Here is a 19057-nt window from a genome sequence, read left to right as displayed (position 1 = left end):
TGAACTTTGAATGACAATTAAAACTTGGAACACAAAACTTGATTTCTTGAAAATGTTATATATCTGATGCCAAGTGCTTGTGATTGGTTGCATGTTTTTTTTTAAATTGTACCTGTGCATATGAAAATAAACTTTGTTTTTGTATTTAGATTGCTTGCTGCATCTACAAAGGCACCCAGATTCCTTTAAGTAGCAGCACTAACAAACTTCTCTACATTTTACAAATATTGTTTTTCTTGCTTTGTATTCAGTACATGATTTTAGATTTTCCCACATTTTATTTGTTCTGTTATTATCTTGCCCACTTGCTTGTTCATATCCTATCAAATCCTCTTTACCCACTTCCAATTCACAATCAAAATATACTATTTTGCTGCTCAGCCAATTATTGTAATTGATTATGAATAGCCGAAGTGCTAGTATTAATCCTTCTGACAACCCACTAATCACAGCCCACCAACCTGAGAAATATTAGTTTACACATGCTCTTTACTTCTAGGTAACCAGCCTCATGTCATGGTATTTTATAACTCGTATTTCCACATTATTTTCTTGTTGATCAACCATGTGTGGCACCTTATCAAATCCTTTTGAATATCTAAATGCACCACATACACCATTTTCCCTTTATCTATTCTATTAATAATTTTCACAATGAAATTCAACAGCTTAATCAAACAAAATTTCCTTTTCGTAAGTCCATGTTGACTCCATACATGACACAATTCTTTTTTCAGGGTTCTGCTGTAACATCCTTCATCTATGCTGTATTGGCTTATATCGCCATGAATAGGGTCAAAGACATGAAACACCACAAATGATGTTTATCACTGAACATTGTGGGCAGATATTTTATGACAAAGTGTATTGGTTAAGGTTAAATAATTTATTATTTAGCATCATGAGGAACTAAGGTGGCAAGTGTTAGAAGCATAAATAAAGCACAAAAGTGACGGGGGATGATTTCTGCTCAAAAATCCAAACATTAAATGCTCATAATAATTTACCTGCTTGCTCTTCATCAACATCCATGGAAGTCACGGATTGTTCACTATTTTGGTCATAATTACAGTCAGCACCACCTGGCCTGCTTTCCTCGACTACTTCCTGAAGTCCTTGTTCTGAAATTAGCAAAAGACCTCAATGAACTAACATATAGAAAGTAAAATAATATGCAGCACTGTGTATTATTAAGTGATAAGCAATACAAAGAAAATGTCACTATAACATCTTAAAAAGCCAATAAAGTAAACATGTGTTACTTATTTAAATGATCTTAAGGAGCAATCTTTATGCTAACTACAGTACCACAGCCTCAAGCAAATGCCATGTAACAATGATCCAGATTTTGACAAGAGCTGCTCATGTATTCTGTTGATCTCTGGACTATAAAATCCCACATTCTAGCTACATTGGACACTTTCCAGTTTGCCTACTGTTTAAACTAGTGCACTGATGATGCCATAGCCTCAGCCCTCCATTCTGTTCTGTCCCAAGTAGAATATTATGCCTCATACACCATGTTATTGTTCATGGACTTCAGCAGCTCTTGTTGCACTTAACAAGATCGTCCCTCAGAGATTGCCGGGTAAACTGTCCTTGTTAGGAATCAACATCTCTCTCTGCAACTGAATCTTGGATTTCCTGATGGAAAGACCCACCCCAGCCAGTCTGAGTTGGCAGCAACATCTCAAGTTCTACACATTGAGTACTGGTGCCCCCCAGGATTATGTGCTCAGCACATTGCTGACTCATGACTACACTGCCAGATTTAGCTCAAAATACATAAGTTCATTGATGATACAACAGTGGTTGGCCTCATTAACAACAACAATGATGAGTCGGCATACAGAGAGAGGTAAAGAGGCTTGTAAAATGGTGTGAGAACAGCAACATCTCAAGCTCTATCACACTGAGTACTGGTGCCTCCTAGGACTGCATGTTCAGCCTGCTGCTGACTCAACATGGACAAAAGAGATGTTTCTGGATTTCAGGAAGGCGCAAGTCAACCATTCCCCATTGCACATTAATGGCTCCGCTGTAGAGAGAGTGGAGAACACAAAGTTCTTTGGTGTGCACTTAAAAGAAAAGACGATCAAATAGGACCCACAACACTTTCTTATTAGTCAAGGTACAGCAGCGTCCAGACTTTCTCTGAGGAGACTAAAGTGTGCAAGGCTCCCCGACCCCATTTTAACAATTTTCTACAGGAGCACCATCGAAAGTATCCTGTCAGGCTGCATCATTGTGTGGTACAGAAGCTGCAAGACTTCAGACGGCAAGATCCTTTCTAGGATAGTAAAAACTGCTGAGAGTATTACCAGGAATCCACCCTCCCTCCATTTGTGACATTTACTGGGAGTGTTGTACAGAAAGGGGTTGAAGCATTGTTGAGGATCACTGCCACCCATCCCACAATTTCTTTGACCCATTATCATCAGAACTAGGACTGTCAGACTGGGTAACAGCTTCTTCCCTCGGGTTGTGAGATTAATGAATACCCTGTCACTGAGTTCTTATCACTAGGACAACAAATAGTTTACTTACTATTTACCTGTGCTACACACTTTGAATTATACTTAATAATTTACTTGTGGTAATATTTTGTGTGTGATGCATGTTTTGTAGGTGCACTGTGGTCCAGAAGAACTGTTGGTTTGTTTGGCTGTATATATCTATGTACAGTGTCAAGACAACAAACTTGAAATACTTTTTTTGCATACAACAGAGAACATGCGGAAGTCAACCACAAATTTACAACAGTCTTATCTGATGCACTAGCATAGTGTAAATCCCATCACAGGGAAGAATGATGTTGGTCAGAATAAGTTAAAAATTCTGCTGAAAAATTGTCAGCTCTCAAAGCATGCAGTCTGATTTAGCCACACACAGAGACCTAGCTGGTAGAGATGCTGGCTAACAGGTCCAGTGATACAGTTGAAGTCCTGACCTCTGATGCTGTGAGGAGTTTGCACATTCTCATGACTATGTGGGTTTCCTGCATATATCTGATAATGCGGATCTTGCAACATAAAGTTGAGTAAACTATAAATCTGCTAAAAAAAATTACCATTCACTGGGTTCGGGAGATCAGCTGCTGCTCTCTCTTGTTGGACATCATTTTCCTCATTATTGTTGTTATTGATGTTAGCGTGATTATTTTGGTGGTTATCATTATCATTGTTGGAGTTCTGATTACTAACAAGAGCAGAAGAAACACCAATTCCTGTGCCGGCACTCAACCCTACACGAGCACAGCCCTGAAGTGACAGATAAGAAAAACAGCAACTATTACAATTTCATTCTAAGCTTTCTTCCTTGCATTAAATGATTTGCAGAACTATCAGCAAAGTCTATGTGTGGCTGAAATTGATATACTCAGCTGACTGCAGTCAGTTAAAGCAAATATTCTTCTTCCAATCATATCCATCAACTACATTACATAAAATACAACAAAAAATTTAATGCTGGTGCTTCAAGCTCATTTTCAGAAACAGCAAGCAAACTAATAGGTGCCACAGGGATCAGTATAGAAATTTCATGTATTTACAAATCCTTACCAATTACAATGGATTCTGGTTAACTGGGCCATTGGTTAATCGGGGCAGTTGCTTATTTGGGAGAACGCTTAAAGACTAAAATCTAATCGAGAAAAAGGCTGGGATTTCCTTCATTTATTTGGGACACTATGCCACTTAACTGGGGCAGGAGACTGTTGCCAAATAGCTTCTAACTAGTATCAGACACATGCACTTGTGTGGCAATTAGATATTACACTGTGCTTAGAATGAACAGTTTTAAAATAGCGTTAGTTGTGTGTGCTTGTGTTCAAAAAACAGTGATGTTTGTCACTGATAGCTGGTGAGAAATAAGCAGCAAGACAATTCAGAACTGGTTTGCTCACTGCGATTTCAAACCTTGAGGCTTCGAGATGCCAGAAACAGCTTGAAATGAAAATAAAACCATTTCACTCCTTCAACATGTTAGGAATTTCGAAACATAGAAAACCTACAGCATTATACAGGCCTTTCAGCCCACAAACCTATGCCGAACATGTCCTTATCCTAGAACTGTGTAGGCTTACCCACAGCCCTCTATTTTTCTAAGCTCCATGTACCTATCCAGGAGTCTCTTAAAAAACTCTATCATTTCTGCCTCCACCACTGCTGTGGGCAGTCCATTCCACGCATTCACCACTCGCTGCGTAAAAAACTTACCCCTGACATATCCTCTGCACCTACTTCCAAGCACCTTAAAACCATGCCCTCTCATGCTAGCCATTTCAGCACTGGGAAAAAGCCACTGACTATCCACACAATCAATGCCTCTCATTATCTTGTACACCTCTATCACCCCACTGAGAGACCTGACACCTGACCAGGTTCATTTCCCAGTACCAGATCAAATACAGCCTCTCCTCTTGTAGGCTTATCTACATACTGTGTCAAGAAACCTTCTTAAACACACCTACAAACTCCAATCCATCTAAACCCCTTGCTCTAGGGAGATGCCAATCAATATTTGGGAAACTAAAATTAAAATCTCCCACCACAACAACCCTGTTATTATTATCACTTTACACCACATGCTGTCGGAGCAGGGCTACCAGGAGAATCAAGGACACAACCCACCCAGCCAACACACTTTTCGTCCCTCTTCCCTCCGGGAGAAGGCTCAGGAGCTTGAAGACTCGCATGGCCAGATTTGGGAACAGATTCTTTCTAACTGTGATAAGACTGCTGAACGGGCCCTGACCCGGATCTGGGCCGTACCCTCCAAATATCCAGACCTGCATCTTGGTTTTTTTGCACTACCTTACTTTCCATTTTTCTATTTTCTATTTACGATTTTTAATTTAAATTTTTAATATTTACTATCAATTTGTAATGCAGGGAGCAGGAAGCGCAGAATCAAATATCGCTATGATGATTGTACGTTCTAGTATCAATTGTTTGGCCACAATAAAGTATAAAGTATTACACCTTTCCAGAGTCTGTCTCCCTATTTGCTCCTCGATGTCCCTGTTACTATTGGGTGGCCTATAAAAAACACCCAGTAGAGTTATTGACCCCTTCCTACTCCTAACTTCTACCCACAGAGACTCCGTAAACAATCCCTCCACGACTTCCTCCTTTTCTGCAGCCGTGAAACTATCCCTGATCAACAGTGCCATGCCCCCACCTCTTCTGCCTCCCTCCCTGTCCCTTCTGAAACATCTAAAGCCTGGCACTTGAAGTAGTCATTCCTACCCCTGCACTATCCAAGTTTCTGTAATGGCCACAACATCATAGCTCCAAGTGCTGATCTATGTTCTAAGTTGATCCGCTTTGTTCATAATATTCCTCGCATTAAAATAGTCACTTCTCAAACCATCGGTCTGAGCGTGTACCTTCTCTATCATCCTCCTCCTTTTTCCTACCTATGTTGTTGGTACCGATATGTACCACGACTTCCGGCTGATCTCCTTCCCACTTCAAGATATCGTGGACGCGATCAGAAACATCCCGGACCCTGGCACCTGGGAGACAAACTACCATCCGCGTTTCTTTCCCACGTCCACAGAATCACCTGTCTGACTCCCTAACTATAGAGTCCCCTATCATTGCTGCCATCTTCTTCCTTTCCCTACCCTTCTGAGCCACAGGGCCAGACGCTGTGCCAGAGGCAAGGCCACTGTTGCTTTCCCCAGGTAGGCCGTCTTCCCCAACAGTACTCAAACAGGAGTACTTATTGTTAAGGGGGACAGCCACAGGAGTGCTCTTTAGCATCTGCCTCTTGCCCTTTCCTCTCCTGACAGTTACCCACTATTCTGTCTCCCCAGGCACCGGTGTGACTACCTGCCTATAGCTCCTCTGTATCACCTCCTCACTCACCTTGACCAGACGAAGGTTAACAAGCTGGATCTCCAGTTCCCTAATGCTGTCCCTAAGGAACTGCAGCTTGACGCACCTGGTATAGATGTGGCCATCCAGGAGGCCATCTGACACCAAGCACAGAACACCAGCCTCACACACATACTTTCTGTCTGTATTCTACACAGATAACCTACCTTGCCTCAACCCATTATTGCCGAAGCCCTGTCGAGCCAAAGCCTTCCTACTCTCATCTCTCTACACTGACGCCCGCTGTATAAATCTGTCTTCTTAAACTCTTCTCGCTGTTCTCATTGGCTGATGTCCATGCGCTTGCGCAGTCGTATCCCAATCAAACCGCTGAAGAAATAACCGTCACCCTTTGAACTCTTCTCGCGGTTCTCACTGGCTGACGTCCACGCACTTGCGCAGTCATGCCCCATTCAAACCACTGAAGAAATAACCCTTTAAACCGCTGAAGAATTTGAAGGTTATTGACAATCATCTTAAATGAAAATGAGGATTTGGAAGATGCGATTGTCGACAGCATTGTATGAAGCCAGTCCACTATCTACACTAGGTGTCTGTGCTGATTTTGTTCATTTACAGTCAATCAAAAGAGTGCATTGGATGAATTCTTCAGTTGATAACTATTAGAAACTAACACATTTTTATAGTACTGTAGTAGTATCGATAGTGTTCTAATTTTTTTGTATTTCATTTAAATACATAATTTGTTACTCAGTTAAACATTATAGACTTTTTAACTATTTCCATGAAACTTTAGCTAACTGGGGCAGCTGCTTGATTTTGCCAAAATGTACTGGTCCCAATTAAGCAGAATCCACTGTATCTAGACAAGGAGGCTGGGTGTACTAGATTGAAGTTTGCTGATAATACAAAGGTGAATGCGAGACTGTGAGAAGGACGGGGTTTATAAAATTAAAGTATGTGGAGAAACATGATATTATTCATCATATGTAAAGAGTGAGACTATTGAATGAATGCACTCAGATCTTGGGAGTCCATATACAAGAAACACAAATTCAACAAGTAGGTGCAGCAGGCAATTAAGTAAACATACGTATGAAATACTGGCTTCAATTAAGAGGAAATGGAGCACAATAGTAGGGAAGTTCTGCATCTAGACTTAAGTGATTGAATACAATTGCGGTCTCATTGCTCAATAAGGTTATATGTATCATGAGACAGTGAGACAAAGGATGACTGGGTTAAACAGCTTGAACCTCTGCTCTCTGGAATGTGAGAGTGAAAAGGTGACCAATTGAAACATATTTAAAGAAAGCTCCTGAAATTTTGTTTTTGCTCGTGAGGGAATATGGAGTATGCTAGCTTGGAAAACAGTTTCAGGAATCTCAGAACTTGATTTAACTTGAAAAAACCTTCAGACAAAATAGTGCCTATTGAAGTTGGAGTCCACAGAGTCAAAACAGCAGTTTAAAACGAATTACCATTGATACGTTTGTTCTTACAAAATCAAACGTCATACCTTTGGAGGTTCCCGGAACATTTGATCCAATGAAATAAACTCCAAACTTGGCAACATTTCAACAAATTGACTAAATGATTCCAATTTAATGGCATGACAACGAACAAGTGTAAGATCCACTAGGCGACTCCACCTTGAGTGGTCTATAAAATATCAAAAGATTACTTGTAGAACGGATTACTCTTTAACAACATTTAAACAAGTAAACATGATGAGTGCAATATTATTCATGCATTATAAATTTCAGTAATTACTCCATATTAAAGCACATTAATGCTATAATTTTAATTCCTATTTGCATGAGACTGCACAATTAAAAAAATATTAAGTAGTGCTGGAAGTCACGTCCGTTTCTTTACAATCTTCAAATTTATTTATCACTGTCACAGTTCTTTAAACTAATTCAGTGGAAGTGAAATCTGAATATGTCATTTGAGGCACATGAAAGCCTAGACCTTCTTTTGCCTGGTTCAATTTATGAATTGTTTGAAAGAAAGTAGTTATATTGGAGCATTTATATACAATTATATACTGTAAGCAATTTAGCAGTAAATATTCTCTTAAAAAAAATTACTTCCTACTGGTATCACTACTATTGTATACCATTTTCTGACAAATGTAATGATGATTAACTTAGTGAATTTAGTGAACTAAAAAGGGGTATAATGACATTTTTTCAAAGTGACTTTAGTATTACCTACAATGACTGTTTACCTTTAGTCACTGAAATTGGCAGCTTTAGCTTTTTTGATTTTCTTAAACAATTTATATTTTAATTCCAATTTAATATTTGTAACTTATAGTAATTTTTAGTACTACTGCTGCAAAATAACACATTTCACAACATGCATCACTGACAATAAACCCGATTCTGATTCAACTTCATGTATCTGGAGTATCCTCAGTCAATTTATGTTCAGATAATTTAAGTCTAAGTTACTTAATCAAAATAAACAAAAATATGAATAATATAACTGCAGACCTTACACAATTTCAATGTACCTGTTATCCAGTTGTGTGCATTGTGGAGATGTGGACAGTTATAAATATGTAAATATTTGATGCAAGGAAATACTTCATTTACTGCTTTCATCCCAATATCTGTAATGATACCCGGATTTTCCACCACATCTGCTAAACCGTGTTTCACTAATTCAGCATTGTTCATTTGACCTGATAAAATAGAAATATATCTTGTAAACCATACTTGATAGTTTGAGTATATCGAGATAATTAAAATTTTCTTTCCAAACAAGCTGTCGTATCCGTTTACAAAAACACCCTGATTTACTATCATCAAATCAGCATCAGCTTATAGGAAAAAGGAAAAGAAAGTTAGATTCTTACATTGCAACAAAAATTCATCAACATATCCAAGATGTAGAGTTTCAAACTGGGGAAATTCTAGCTCTGCCATTTTTAGTGCTGAGAAAACACCATCTTTGGTTAGTGAAGGTTGAATACGAACTTCGTGTAACCTGAAGTAAAACAAACAGAACAATTCTTCTATTAGTAAATTCAACAGTTTGCTAAAACTTAATATTTTATCACTCACTATACCAACAGCTCAGAGCACAGTACATACTGCCTTGTTCGTATAGTAATGTACAAATGTTGTTAGTTTCAACTCATCATTTTGCTTTGGGTGTAAATCTAAATATTTCTTTCACTTCTATTCTATTTGTTTTTGCTTATAGGTGCATTGCCCATCCAAAATGAATATTTGAGGACTCATCAACCAACCCTGCATTCCCCTTCTTCATGGTGGTGGCAGTTGTCCATCATGTCTGACAAAGATAGGAAACCTACGTGGGAGTTTTTAAAAAGTGGAAAAGCTGTTGCACTGGGGCGGTTCCACTCTCTTGATCTCAGAAGGTCGGATCCATTGGTACGAACAAGCTTCATAAACTGAAGTCTTCCTTGGTGCAGTGTATGTGCATGCTCCCGATGCAACCTCCACTACATCGGTGAAGCCCATCGTAAATTGGGACACCACTTCGTCGAGCACCTCTACACCATTCACTACAAGTGTGACTTCAGTGGCCAAACATTTAAATTCCCATTCCCATTCTGACATGTCAGAATTTAAGGTTTTCATCATGGTATTATTATTAATATGCAATAAATTTTCATGAGCTTCTTAACCCCATCAGGTTTACAAGATTTTTTTCAAATCTTATTTGTCCCACAAAACTTTCTACTTTCATTTTTGTTAGCTTTTTGTTAACTTTCCTGTAGTCCCACAACATGGAACCGGAATTAGGTTTTTATTTTTGTCACATATATTGAGGTATTGTGAAAAGCTTGTCACATACTGTTCACACATCAAATCATTACATAGTGCATTGAAGTAGTAGAAAGTTAAGTAACAACAGAATGTAGAACAAAGTGCAACAGCTACAGACAACATTAAGAATTCAAATATGATTCTTATTTTATGGTATTGCAGAGGAAAGAAATTAACTTATGAATCTTCCAGCTTACAAAAAACAATTTCACATCAGAATTATCTTCCAATTTGTTCCAACAATATTTAGTTATTCTTTATGTCACTGAGACTTCACCAGAAAAATCATATATAAAACAAGCATGATATCCTTAAAATAAAACAGACTTAGGGTATTCCTTCACATGTTATTGCATTTGGCACATTATTGTTTTTTTTTTGAAGGAAATGTAATTTGAAATGACTAAAACAAAAAATTTATGAAATGCGAATCTGTCCAAAAGCACATACTATTCCAGGCATGCAATGCAACTCACAATGGTTATGAAATATGTTACATAAACTTACCTACGTGCAGCAGTAATAATGAGGTAGCCAAGGTCCACTTCAAGTGCATTTTTGCATGCTCCAAATACAACAGTATGCAGATTTCTGAAGCCACCTATGATGGAAAAAAAAAATCAATATTTATAGAAGCTCAATTTTCTGAGAGGCATAAGCAAATTCCTTATCTTTAAAAAAAAGCCTTTAACTTTTATACCACAGAGTCCGAGTTATACGGCACAGAGGCCGAGTCTGCACCTCAACTCATCCATGCTGGCCAAGTTGTTGCCCTGAGCTAGTCCCATTTGTCTGCACTTGGTCCAAATCCCTCTAAAACTTTCCCATCCACATACCTGCACAAATATATTTTAAATGTTGTAATTATACACCATAGCTTCCTCTGGCAGTTTATTCCATATACCCACCAATTTATGTCTGAAAAATTGTCTCTTAGATCCCATTTACATTTTTCCCTTCTAACAATATATGCCCTCTACTTCTAGACTCCCCTACGCTGGGAAAAAACAATGTGACTATCTGTATTATGAGATCACTTTCAAGGGAGAATCCGATCATCATGCATCTTTCAGATTACCTATCCTTACTTTGACATTTAAACAAGTGTTTAGTAATGCAGCTGATCATAAAATCCTGTTGAGTAACTGCATTTAAGTACTGGACTACTTTATGCCTCACAAAATCGTATTTTGATCTTCAGGAGTTGCAGACTATCATATCAAACACCTTTACACATTAAAATAGAAAGGGAACATATTTACACTGAACTAAAAAGTTAACTTTGATAAAGTAGTTCTATATTTACAGTTTAGCTCCTGGAGTAAACCAAAGTAACAAAGTGGGTAAATTAAAAATAAATAAAATCCTTTATAAGTTATTTTTCTGTAATTCTATTTAAAAAAAAAAGAGACTAAGCTCGGCAAATACAGAAAATAGATGGAATATTGGATCTCCCACTAATGATGCACTGGATAAGAATATTTGAATTAATACATTTTGGATGGCCAACTCATTTCCTCCAATTTTGCTTCAATAATGAAGTTGAAATTCTTTCCTGGTATTTCCTGAAATACCAACCTTTTCTCTGAAATTACAAAAAAGTAAATTGCATGATATTTTCCAGCTATGCACATGCAGGAAAGCTTGATATAGATCCCATTAAATTGGTGGTCTTTCAAACATAAGACACACAAATATATTTCAATCTGTTATCACTTCAATTCCAAATTTTCTAACTAAATGAAAGGTTTTGTGGTTTGTTTACTTATAGCTAGATATAACTGAAGTTTTGCATGAGGACTATTTTTTAGCATGAGCAATAAACTTTAAATCTAAATTTTAACACATTAGGCCATTGCATAATGACAAGTCAATACCTGATCTCGAGCTGTCCTCAACTACATGTTGAATTAATCCTCCAAGAAAAGGTACTCGAACCAGTTCTAAATGTTCTAAGTTTCTGGCTGAAGCTAACCCAGTCACTAATGGAACATACTTTAAGGAATTTGTGGGACCTAAAAAAAATACAAAAAAAAACACAAATTTTAATTTAGAAATTTATCTTTGAACAAGTTAAGCCTTTTGTTAAAGTATATAAATCATAGCTTACAATAGAATTTATAAAAGTACACTTGAAATAAACAGAAAAACACATATTCTAATTATTCTTCCTTAGTACCTGCACAATTCCTCATAACAAATGTACGTAAACTGACACAGAGAAAGTCTTTGAAAGGCTGAGGTTTGATTAGTCGGACCCACTGCAAATACAGGTTTCTCAACATTGGGATACAAGGAATTTCTGGAACATTTACTCCTAGAAGAAAAATAAATAAATTAATGCAAGTTTAATGGAATCATTTAGCTGATAGATTTTAAGAGAAAAATCCCCCATTCCTAACAGCAAATCACATGTCAGAGAAAGGGCTTACCAACTAGATGAAGAGTTTGTATCTTCACTCCTACTGGAATTGTTAATTTATTTTCTGTAGGGACTGGGAAAGCACCATTACGATTTCGAAATTTTCCCAAAATGTGGACCTGTGGCATGTAATTCCAGATGGCTTCAACTAATTCTAAATGAGAAGTTTCTACACCCTGCCAAAGTAAAAAAAAACACACAAAATTATGACGGTATGGAGGAAACAAAAGCACAGCCAACACTCTTAAGGTTTACTTTGATCTAAAATACATGATGGTAAATTATACATTTCAATCAACATGTATTTCCACATTTGTCAGAAACTTCTAGGAAAATCATTGAGGGCTTTCTACAAGGAAAATATGATTCATTTTCACACAGAAACCACAGTGAAGAAAGTACACCGGAACCTCTACTTCCTCAGGAGGCTAAAGAAATGGTATGTCCCTTTGACTATTACCAACCTTTATAGAGGCACCATAGAAAGCATTGTATCTGGATGCATCACAGCTTGGTATGGTAACTGATCTGTCAAGACCACAAGAAACTGCAGTGTTGTGGACATAGTTCAACACATCAAAAAAAAAGCAGCATCTCTTCCATGGACTCCTTCTACCCTTCTTGCTGCTTCAGTAAGGCAGCCAACATAATCAAAGACACGCACACCCTAGACACTCTCACTTCTCACTCCTCATGTCAGGCAGAAGACACAAAAGCCTGAAAGCACAAACCACCAGCTTCTATCCTGCTGTTATACGACTATCGAATGGTCCCCTTGTAAATCTGGATTCTTGACCTCACAATCTACCTATGGCCTTGATCTAATCATTGCACTTTCTCTATAACTTTAAAATTTTATTTTGCATGCTGTTCCCTTGTATTAGCTCAATGCAGTAATGTGATGAAATGATCTGTATGCAACCATAATCAAATCTGCAGAGAGATAGCAGACAACTGCAGGAAACATAAAGTTGTGATAGTAGGGGATTTTAATTTTCCACATATTGATTGGGACTCCCATAATGTTAAAGGTCTAGACAGGTTAGAGTTTGTAAAATGTGTTCAGGAAAGTTTTCTAAATCAATATATAGGGGTACTAACTAAAGAGGATGCAATATTAGATCTCCTATTAGGAAATGAGTTAGGACAGGTGACAGAAGTGTGTGTAGGGGAACACTTTGGTTCCAGTGATCATAACACTATTAGTTTCAACTTGATCATGGATAAAGATAGATCTGGTCCTCGGGCTGAGGTTCTAAACGGGAAAAAGGCCAAATTTGAAGAAATGAGAAAGGATCTAAAAAGCATGGATTGGGACAGGTTGTTCTCTGGCAAGGATGTGATTGGTAAGTGGGAGGCCTTCTGAGGAGAAATTTTGAGAGTGCAGAGTTTGTATGTTCCTGTTAGGATTAAAGGCAAAGTGAATAAGAATAAGGAACCTCGGTTCTCAAGGGATATTGGAACTCTGATAAAGAAGAGAGAGATGTATGACATGTATAGGAAACAGGGAGCAAATAAGGTGATTGAGGAGTATAAAAAGTGCAAAAAAATACTCAAGAAAGAAATCAGGAGGGCTAAAAGACATGAGGTTGCTTTGGCAGTCAAGATGAAGGATAATCCAAAGAGCTTCTACAGGTATATTAAGAGCAAAAGGATTGTAAGGGATAAAATTGGTCCTCTTGAAGATCAGAGTGGTCAGCTATGTATGGAACCAAAAGAAATGGGGAAGATCTTAAATGGTTTTATTGCGTCTGTATTTACTAAAGAAACTGGCATGGAGTCTATGGAAATAAGACAAACAAGTAGTGAGGTCATGGAAACTATACAGATTGAAGAGGAGGAGGTGCTTGCTATCTTGAGGCAAATCAGAGTAGATAAATCCCCAGGACCTGATAGGGTGTTCCCTCAGATCTTGAAGAAGACTAGTGTTGAAATTGCAGGGGCTCTGGCAGATATATTTAAAATGTCAGTATCTACGGATGAGGTGCCAGAGGATTAGAGGATAGCTCATGATGTTCCGTTGTTTAAAAAAAGATCTAAAAGTGATCCGAGAAATTATAGGCCAGTAAGTTTGATGTCGGTAGTAGGTAAATTATTGGAAGGAGTACTAAGAGATAGGATCTACAAGCATTTGGATAGACAGGGACTTATTAGGGAGAGTCAATATGGTTTTGTGTGTGGTAGGTCATGTTTAACCAATCTATTAGAGTTTTTCCAAGCTGGTTACGAGGAAAGTGGATGAAGGGAAGGCAGTGGATGTTGTCTACATGGACTTCAGTAAGGCCTTTGGCAAGGTCCCACATGGGAGGTTACTTAGGAATATTTAATCACTAGGTATACATGGAGAGGTAGTAAATTGGATTAGACATTGGCTCAATGGAAGAAGCCAGAGAGTGGTAGTGGAGGATTGCTTCTCTGAGTGGAGGCCTGTGACTAGTGGTGTGCCACAGGGATCAGTGCTGGGTCCATTGTTATTTGTCATCTATATCAATGATCTGGATGATAATGTGGTAAATTAGATCAGCAAGTTTGCTAATGATACAAAGATTGAAGGTGTAGTGGACAGTGAGGAAAGTTTTCAAAGCTTGCAGAGAGATTTGGACCTGCTGAAAAAAATGGGCTGAAAAATGGCAGATGGAGTTTAATACAGATAAGTGTGAGATATTGCACTTTGGAAGGACAAACCAAGGTAGAACATATAAGGTAAATGGTAGGGCACTGAGGAGTGCAGTAAAACAGAGGGATCCGGGAATACAGATACAAAATTCCCTAAAAGTGGCGTCACAGGTAGGTAGGGTTATAAAGAGAGCTTTTGGTACATTGGCCTTTATTAATCAAAGTATTGAGTATAAGAGTTGGAATGTTATGGTGAGGCTGTATGAGGCATTGGTGAGGCCGAATCTGGAGTATTCTGTGTCGTTTTGGTCACCAACTTACAGGAAGGATATTAATAAGGTTGAAAGAGTGCAAAGAAGGTTTGCAAGGATGTTGCTGGGACTTGAGAAACTGAGTTACAGAGAAAGGTTGAATAGGTTAGGACTTTATTCCCTGGAGCGTAGAAGAATGAGGGGAGATTTGACAGAAGTATATAAAATTCTGATGGGCATAGATAGAGTGATTACAAGCAGGCTTTTTCCACTGAGGCTAAGAGAGAAAAAAAAACCAGAGGACATGTGTTAAGGGTGAAGGGGGAAAAGTTTAAAGGGAACATTAGGGGCCGCTTCTTCACACAGAGTGGTGGGAGTGTGGAATGAGCTGCCAGATGAAGTGGTAAACGCGGGCTCACTTTTAACATTTAAGAAAAACTTGGACAGGTACATGGATGAGAGGTGTATGGAGGGATATGGTCCGGGTGCAGGTCAGTGGGACTAGGCAGAAAAATGGTTTGGCATAGCCAAGAAGGGCCAAAAGGCCTGTTTCTGTGCTGTAGTGTTCTATGGTTCTATGGTATGCAAAATAAAACTTTCCCACTGTATCTCAGTACTTGTTACAATAATACACCAATTTACTCTATTTTCTCAAATTGCAAAATAACAGCATGTGAATTTGAAATTTCGTGAAAAGATTTACTGAACAACAGACTCAGACAAGTGACAGTGAAACAAGTTTTTTTTAGGTTTTCATCTGTCTTGCTGTAAATTCCTATTTATTTTGGTCTGCTACACTGATCAGATGACAAATCACCATAATGCTGAAAGCAGATTCTTGGAAAATGATTAAGACAAAAACACATAGAAGATAATCACTATTTAATATCTATTTCATTCATCTTCAGGTGTAAAAAGAACTCTAGATTCTTGTGAAAAAGATATTCCAAAATACTGTTAGGTAAACCATTCTAAGCTTTTGACCCATCAGCATGTTGAGAGTCATTTGCCAAAGAAAATTTTCTCTGACCTGCTCTTCTGTTTATATCCAATTAAATTTCTTGTCATTCTTGTCATCACATCCCCATACCAGGATATTGATATTAAGATTGTTCAGCAATAAACACGCTTTTGAATATGCAGGAGAGATGGTTAATGTACATCTTGTTAAAAACAGCAATCATCTAGCAATTTTGTACAGCTTCTGATACAGGTGATACATGAGCTAAGCCCAAATACTCTCTAGGTTTTGCTGTATCTGGGCACAGGATATTGCACAGAGGAATTTTATATGGAACTGAACCTTGTGCAATCGATAGCCAGCATTCTCACTTCTCCCTTTCTTTACGGTTAACTTTTAAACCTATACCACTTCCTGGAGATTAACTTTACTTACTAACAGATTAGGACAGGCCTGTAGAGCTTCAAGTACACCAGGAATGCTGAATGCATCATGTCCCCTTACTCGCCGCCGTTCTAAATGTCGAGGATGCAACCCATACAGCTGTTCTAAATCAGGCATTTTCTTTAACAATGTTAAAAAACTGGCATCGACGAATCCTGGTTTTGAATACACAGAATTAGTTCATATTACTCTTCCACAGATTAAAAACTAGAAACATTAAATATAACAAATGTAATAACATTTTAGTTAAACATTTTAAACATTTTGAGAACAATATGCATCTTCAATACATCAAATTAATAGATATCTGACATATAAAATTATACTAATTATATAACATTAGTATAATAAGGTCATTTCAAGTGTACAAGATGGATCAGTTTCCATAACTTCTTAGTGTTAGTAAACTATTGGGAGCAACAATACAATGTAACACACTATGGTATAATTAAATCAAATACGAACACCAGAGCAATGCATAAATCAGTACTTTACTGTTACATTTGACGTACCTGATGGCATGTACTCCCACCAACACCCAGCACAAAGATCAACAACCTTCACTACTCGCATGTATACCGTAACAGCCTCCTTCAACTTCCGAGACAAGCATTCCATACACATGATATCTTGTAGCGGAAGATACCTGCAAAAAGATTGGGACGTGGTCAATAACAGTTTTTCTTAGAAAGTTGATATGGTTATGCCTGGTATGTTAATAGTTCAAGGTCAGAGAGAATGCTGATTGAAATAATGGAGAATAAAATATGGAATGTTACTGGAAATGAACATAACACAGGTCAAATAATCACACTGTTATGGAAGCAAAATTAGCCTTCTCACCCTTCTCTTATTATTTGGTAAATAGAGCACTAGCAACAAATTTTCAATAAGAGAACCTAAGTAGATCAGTTAACACATTGACTTATTTAAAAACACACATAAAACTACATTGCTAGCAGTTTTAGCAGGTCAAAAGGGCATGAGGCAGACCTGACTAACAAACCTTCAGCAAGAATGAAAAATTTGGGAAATGTGCAAGTTCAGGAGTGGGATAGAAAACAACTGGAGGAAGTCTGATTTTGTGAATCAAGATAGGAGATAAAGAAGACATAGCAAAATTATTCAACTTCAGTGTAGAGATGTCAACGAGCTTCTTACCTGTATTACAGACAAGATTGGAAGGGAAGAGGCAATGAAGGTTGAAAAGTCTGATTTGCGAAAGAGGAAAGAAGCAGGCATTTAATCTTGCAATATACAGTGGCATGCAAAAGTTTGGGCACCTCTGTCAAAATTTCTGTTACTGTGAATAGCTAAGCGAGTAAAAGATGATTTCCAAAAGGCATATTAAAGATGACACATTTCTTTAATATTTTAAGCAAGAAAACTTTTTTATTTGCATCTTTTACAGTTTCAAAATAACAAAAAAGGAAAAGGGCCCAAAGCAAAAGTTTGGGCACCCTACATAGCAGTAACACCCCCTTTGGCAAGTATCACAGCTTGTAAATGCTTTTTGTAGCCAGCTGAAAGTCTTTCAATTCTTGTTTGGGGGATTTTCACCCATTCTTCCTTGTAAAAGGCTTCTAGTTCTGTGAGATCCTTGGTGCGTCTTGCATGCACTGCTCTTTTGAGGTCTAGCCACAGATTCTCGATGATGTTAAGGTCAGGGGACTGTGAGGGCCATGGCAAAACCTTCAGCTTTTGCCTCTTGAGGTAGCCCATTGTGGATTTTGAGGTGTGTTTAGGTTCATTATCCTGTTGTAGAAGCCATCTCTTTTCACCTTCGGCTTTTTTACAGACGGTGTGATGTTTGTTTCCAGAGTTTGCTGGTATTTAATCAAATTCATTCTTCCCTCTACTAGTAAATGTTCGCCGTGCCACTGGCTGCAACACAAGCCCAAAGCTTGATCGATTCACCCCCGTGCTTAACAGTTGGAGAGAGGTTCTTTTCATGAAATTCTGTACCCTTTTTTCTCCAAACATACATTTGCTCATTGCAGCCAAAAAGTTCTATTTTAACTTCATCAGTCCACAGGACTTGTTTCCAAAATGCATCAGGTTTGTTTAGATGTTCCTTTGAACTTTTTGGCCGCAATGAGCAAAGGTATGTTTGGAGAAAAAAGAATGCAGAATTTCATGAAAAGAACCTCTCTCCAACTGTTAAGCACGGGGGTGGATCGATCAGGTTTTGGGCTTGTGTTGCAGTCACTGGCATGGGGAACATTAACTGATAGAGGGAAGAATGAATTTGATTAAATACCAGCAAATTCTGGAAGCAAACATCACACCGTCTGTAAAAAAAGCCGAAGGTGATAAGAGGATGGCTTCTACAACAGGATAATGAACCTAAACATACCTCAAAATCCACAATGGACTACCTCAAGAGGCAAAAGCTGAAGGTTTTGCCATGGCCCTCACAGTCCACTGACCCAACCATCATCGAGAATCTGTGGATAGACGTCAAAAAAGCAGTGCATGCAAGATGCCCCAAGGATCTCACAGAACTAGAAGCCTTTTGCAAGGAAGAACGGGCAAAAATCCCCCAAACAAGAATTGAAAGACTTCCAGCTGGCTACAAAAAGCATTTACAAACTGTGATACTTGCCATAAGGGGTGTTACTAAGTACTGCCATGCAGGGTGCCCAAACTTTTGCTTTGGGCCCTTTTCCTTTTTTGTTATTTTGAAACTGTAAAAGATAGAAATAAAAAAGTTT

General features: G+C 38.1%; 1 protein-coding gene across 2 annotated transcripts in view; it reads right to left on the bottom strand.

Moving 5' to 3' along the window:
- Positions 1–19057, bottom strand: part of fbxo38 (F-box protein 38) — an 83149-nt gene that overhangs the window by 43745 nt on the left and 20347 nt on the right. For both annotated transcript variants that reach the window (XM_063053476.1, XM_063053477.1), the window contains exons 3-13: positions 16856–16989; positions 16335–16498; positions 12082–12247; positions 11829–11966; positions 11527–11664; positions 10157–10250; positions 8710–8840; positions 8365–8535; positions 7363–7505; positions 3071–3260; positions 1008–1121 (exon numbers count right to left, since the gene is read on the bottom strand). In XM_063053476.1, the coding sequence (XP_062909546.1) occupies positions 1008–1121; positions 3071–3260; positions 7363–7505; positions 8365–8535; positions 8710–8840; positions 10157–10250; positions 11527–11664; positions 11829–11966; positions 12082–12247; positions 16335–16498; positions 16856–16989 (1583 nt within the window). The remainder of the gene's footprint in view (positions 1–1007; positions 1122–3070; positions 3261–7362; positions 7506–8364; positions 8536–8709; positions 8841–10156; positions 10251–11526; positions 11665–11828; positions 11967–12081; positions 12248–16334; positions 16499–16855; positions 16990–19057) is intronic.

This window comes from Mobula hypostoma, chromosome 7 (genome assembly GCF_963921235.1).
Source record: "Mobula hypostoma chromosome 7, sMobHyp1.1, whole genome shotgun sequence".
NCBI lineage: Eukaryota > Metazoa > Chordata > Chondrichthyes > Myliobatiformes > Myliobatidae > Mobula > Mobula hypostoma.
The sequence above is the reverse complement of the archived record's forward strand: the minus strand, read 5'-3'. Positions and strand labels throughout refer to the sequence as shown.